The sequence below is a fragment of the Tachyglossus aculeatus genome (assembly GCF_015852505.1).
Source record: "Tachyglossus aculeatus isolate mTacAcu1 chromosome 12 unlocalized genomic scaffold, mTacAcu1.pri SUPER_6_unloc_4, whole genome shotgun sequence".
Classification (NCBI taxonomy): Eukaryota; Metazoa; Chordata; class Mammalia; order Monotremata; family Tachyglossidae; genus Tachyglossus; species Tachyglossus aculeatus.
Window position 1 is genome coordinate 499,212 of NW_024044831.1, and position 5,532 is coordinate 504,743.

General features: G+C 40.7%; 1 protein-coding gene across 1 annotated transcript; it reads left to right on the forward strand.

Annotated features, from left to right (window-relative positions):
• Positions 1–4,368: 4,368 nt before the first annotated feature.
• On the forward strand, positions 4,369–5,274 carry LOC119921646 (olfactory receptor 5L1-like). The gene has a single exon (XM_038741737.1). It carries the CDS (start codon positions 4,369–4,371, stop codon positions 5,272–5,274), a length of 906 nt encoding a protein of 301 aa, XP_038597665.1.
• Positions 5,275–5,532: the final 258 nt, after the last annotated feature.

The following is a 5,532-nucleotide window of genomic DNA, read 5'->3' on the forward strand; positions in this document are numbered from 1 at the left end:
TTCTTGCCTATGTTCATTCCTTTAATTTGATAGCTAGAAATCTGAAAAACCTGAAATTCGATCTTTAATCAATCATGTGACCTCTTAAGATGGACACCATATTGTTCTATGCAATGGGTATGTTAAAAGGAAGATGTAAAATATGGTCTGCACTTTCAGGTAACAAAAAGTTTTCACTTTTTCTTAATAACAACTACATTTCACACCTCAATCCAGAGACCAGTCCAACAGGTAAAGTCATAGGGATCTGGAAGGGTTCTATGTCTCCTTTATCTATTAGGATTTTGGGAAACATAGCTTAATTCCTGGAAGAAGTGACAGCTCTCAACTTCTTCAGTGGACTAAATTCCAGGTGGCATCCTTGTAGGCAAGGATCACACCTAACTCTACTGAATTGTATATTGCCAAGTATTTAATATCGTGCTCTGCACACAGTAATCAGCCAATAAAAACACTGATGGATTGATATTAAAGTGATTCATGGGTTAAGAATACGAATTGTGTTTTAAAATGCTAAATCATGGGTTTAATATTCTGAGGAATCAATCAATGGCATTTATACAGCACTTACTATGTGCAGAACATTGTATTAAATGCTTGGAAGAATACAATACAATGGAGTTGATGGATGCATTCCCTGCCCACAAAGAGCTTACGGTCTAGAGGGATAAAGGGGGAGAAGGCACCACTAAATTCAGGGGAGGTTAAAGATTCAGAAGTTAAACAATTCAGATGGTTACAAATTGTTTGCAGATCAAATGAGAAGCAGCATGGTGTAATGGATAGAGTATGAGCCTGTAACTCAGAAGGTCATGGGTACTAATTCCTGTTCCACCACTTGTCTGCTGGGTGACCTTGGACAAATCACTTCACTTTATGCCTCAGATACCTCATCTGTAAAATGGAGATTGAGATTGTGGGCTCCACATGGGACAAAGGACTGTGTCCAATCTGATTTGCTTGTATCCACCCCAGTGCTTAGTACAGTGCCTGGCATGTAGTAAGTGCTTAACAAGTACCATAATTATTATTTTCTCTTTGATCTTATTTCACGATGATTTCTCGAGAGAGTAAAGAACTCTGGATTATATTATTAATGGGAAAAAATAACTGGCTATTTTGAAGCAGAATTGAGACTTTATTATTCTCCCACAACGTTGGTCACAGTGTTGCCTCCCCCAAAGGGATGTACTACTGGACTCCTTCCCACTGCTGCAGACTCTAGCCATGATATGGTAGCCAGATACTACATTCCAGAGGCCAAAAGACCTTTTGAAAGACAGTGTGGCCTAGTAGAACACAGGTCTGCAAGTCAGGGGGCTCTGGGTTCTAACCCCAGCTCGGGCACTTGTCTGCTGTTTGACCTTGGACAAGTCCCTTAATTTCTCTGGGCCACAGTTGCCTCACCTGTCAAATGGGATTAGGATGGTGATCCTCTTATGGGGTAGGAACTATGTCCAATCTGATTAACTTGTACGAACCCCAGTGCTTAGAACTGCGCTTGGCAAGCATCATTATTATTGTTATTATTACTATTATTATGAAAAGACCTAGTGGTCACTCAGCAGTTTCAGAAAGGCTGCTGAGCATTTTCTTGACCTGCTTTTAAATTCAGGTCAAGATTAGAGGACTGTTCTAGGCAATTATTCCATCTTATTCATTGAGTGCTAACTGTATGCAGAGCATCGTACTGAGTGCTTGGGAGAGTAAGTTACAACAATAAACAGACACATTGTCTTCCCACGGTGAGTTTACAGTCGATCCATTCTAGACTGTAAGCTTGCTGTGGGTGGGGAATGTGTCTACCAACTCTGTTATATTGTCAACTTCCAAGTGCTTTGAACAGTGCTCTTAATAGAGTAAGCTCTCAATAAATATGATTCACTGATTGACTGATGGATTGATTGATTGATTGATTGATTGATTGATTGATTGTTCTGGCTAATCTGCCCTAAGGATCCCACCCAAGTGAATCCCACCAGACCAGAGGCCCCCTGACAGACTATTGTGATTTGGGGAATTCTGAGGTGGGACATTCTAAAAATTCTAGAAGAAAGCCTGAGGAGACAGATGATATTAGCGAGTCAGGTGACATGGGCGAGTCAGTTATTTTGTGCCTCAATTACCTAATCTGTAAAATGGGGACTAAAGTCTCCTCCCTCCTACTTAGACTGTGAGTTCCATGCAGGACAAGGACCATGTCTAACCTTATTATAATAATTATTGTATTTGTTAAGCACTTACTATGTGCCAGGCCTACCCTGGTGCTTAGTACAGTGCTTGACCATTTAAAAACCTTGACTTAGCACTAAAAAAGTCTGTCAGTGTTTGCTCGTTCTGGAACGTAGTAGGCTGATATTTGAATGAAAAAATATTAAAACATGACAACCCTCCCATCTCTCCAAATGTAAGCTTATTCTAGACTGTAAACTCCTTGGGGGCAGCGAATGTAACTGTTTATTTTTATATTGTACTCTCCCAAGTTCTTAGTACAGCAAACAGGAAGTGCTCAATAAATATAATTGAATGAAGGTGGAATCAGGCCTCAGAGTGTGAACTATCTTGGATACCGAACTGGCATTAGTGTGAAGGGAATTAAGACGCTTTCTGTCACCAGCAGATTCTTGAAAGTTGTTTCCAAGGCTGAATTGAATGTTGTATATTTAAGGTGATTGTAGTGGACAGAGAATTCAGGTAATTCGTAGAATAGTGAGACAGAACTTCTACACATAGTACAGTCTGGGCTAAGGCATTCAGAAGAGAGTTTGCTCATCCTAAGCAGAACCTTTGGGAATTTCAGACCAAGAAGCATTTCAGTTCATCAGCACTGTGAAATAACAGATTTATATGCACAGAATGGAATGGATTTTCAGTCAGGCATCACCCTTGTCAACAATATCCATTTGCTTATCTTGATGTCAATAGGATCTGTCATCTTCAAATGAGAAGACATGACTCTCTCAGCCTCTTTCCCTCTCCCAGATTTGTAAATGTATGTGTTCCATTAAGCGCTTAGTACAGTGCTCTGCATACAGTAAGCGCTCAATAAATATGATTGAATGAATTAAAAACTCAGTTTTATTTATTCTGGTTCTACGGGTCACGAAAATATCTATGCCTGCCTCTCCCACTAGAGTGTAAGCTCCGTGTGAGAAGGAAAGAGAGCATTGCCCTCTTGCCTAACCAAAACCCTTAGTGCACTAGGTTGGATTCAGTATACACCATTACTCTTGGACATTTTACTATTTATTTGGCAACATTCGGTGATGCCTGAAGCATTTGAACATATAATAGTTGTGGTATTTTTTAAATGCTTACTATGTGCCAAGCACTGTACTAAGAGCTGGGGTGGAGACAGTCCTTATCCCATGTGGGGTTCACAGTCTCAATAAAAATGATTTAAAATGTTCCACTCCACACTTTAGGACATGAAACGAACCCTCTTACAATGTAATTCAAAGTTTCTATATTAAAATAGGAATTACATTTACCTGGAGGACTCCAGGAAAAGAGATATCATTTTGAATTTTAAGTCCTTGTATCCTTCTCTTTCCTTCTCTCTATACTCCTCTCAGGAACACTGCCTTCCAAAGTGGAGTTCCAGTCCCACTCCTTGCTGGTACATAGAGGTCCCATCTCCCCTACTCCCTGCCCAGAGTATGTCCCACCTCCCATGCAACACAAGCTAGGTATAACAGGATCTTCCTAAAATGTAATAATTATTATTGTTCTATCTGTTAAATGCTTACTCTGTGCCAAACATTGAAGTAAGCGCTGGGGTAGATAAAAGACAATCATGTTAGACACAGTACGAGCTCCTCATTGCATTCGCAATCTAAGTAGGAGAGAAAATGGGCACTTGAATCCCCATTTTACGGGTGAGAAAAGAGAGAGGTTTACAGACGTTTACAGAGAAGTTAATGACTTACCCAAGGTCATCCAGCAGGCAATTGGCAGAGCCAGGATTAGAACCAAGGTCTTTTGACCCCCCAGGCCTGTGCTGTTTCCATTAGCCCATACTGTCATGTGAGGAGAGAGAAGGATTCAGGGCATTAAAAAGCTTCTTTGGAAACTTCACAAACTGGCAAAGTGGATAGAGCACATATGTGTGCAGAGCCCTGCACTAAGAACTGAGGAACCACCAGAAGCATAAGACTCGGGATCTGACCTCAGAAGGCTCAGGAGAATAAGACCTGAAAGACAGTTGAGCCCAGTGAGGACACAGGAAGCATGTGATCAGCCCTCTCTCTGGAACCAAAGGAATCATGCCAGGGTCTGAATTAATGGAATCAAATGCAATTTTGTCATCATTTACTCTAATACTACTTTTTTCCAGTTACCTTCCGATTAATCACATATATTAGGGAGATGGACCAGAACGATATCACTGCAGTCCCTGAATTCATTCTTATGGGACTTACTGATCTCCCAGAATTACAGGTCCTTCACTTTTTGGTGTTTCTGGCAGTCTATCCGATCAGCCTTTTGTTAAATTTGGGATTAACTGTGCTAATCAAAATCGACTCTCGACTTCACACCCTGATGTACTTCTTTCTTGGCTACTTGTCTGCCTTTTATCTTTCGTATTTTTCAGCTATTGCTCTCAAGATGCTAGCAGTCTTTTTTCTGGAGGTGAGAACTATTTCCTTGATAGAATGTACCATTCAGATTTATCACTTTGTGGCCTGTGTAACCATAGAGGGTTACCTCCTGGTGGTCATGGCATACGATTGCTTCACGGCAATCTGCAACCCTCTGGTCTATACGGTTGTTATGTCCCCCAGAGTTTGCACTCAGCTCATTCTTTGTTCATATCTCATTGGTTTTCTCCAGGGACTCATTCAGGTGCTGCTAATATTTCATCTGCCATTTTGCAAGTTAAATATCATCAATCATTTCTTCTGCGATCTCTCCCCAATATTAAAATTATTGTGCAGTAACACCTTCCCCAGTGAGGTCTTGCTTTTCAGCCTGGGGCTTTTCAATGGAACTGTCACCTCTCTGGAAATTGTGGTGTCTTACGTATATATCCTCATCACCACCCTGAAGATTCGCTCTGCAACAGGGAGATGCAAGGCCTTCTCCACCTGTGTCTCACACCTAACGGTGGTTGGCTCATTATACGGGACCACCATCTTCATATACATTCGGCCCAGTTCACAGTACACACCAGAAAATGACAAAGTGGTTTTCATGTTTTATACTCCTGTGATGCTAATGCTGAATCCTCTGATCTCCAGCCTGAGAAAGAAGGATGTGAAAGATGCCCTGTGAAAATAACACATAGAAAAGCATCATCCTGGAGGATGTAATGCATTTCTTATGTTAAATGATTAATTTGTTTCAAGGTGCATGTTCTCATCGTTAGTTCTGTAAATTATGCATTGTATCTTTGAATTGGGTGTTGAAATATTTATATTTAATAACAGTTGTTAAAATGTCATGGGTAGGGATTGCTATAGATGTAACAAACAAGCCACGTGTGAAAAACCATAGCTAAGGAGAAAATTAAGGCCACTATCTGGATACTTC

Excerpts from the sequence above, each read along its gene's own strand:
- LOC119921646 (XM_038741737.1), top strand. The coding sequence starts at position 4,369 with ATGGACCAGAACGATATCACTGCAGTCCCTGAATTCATTCTTATGGGA.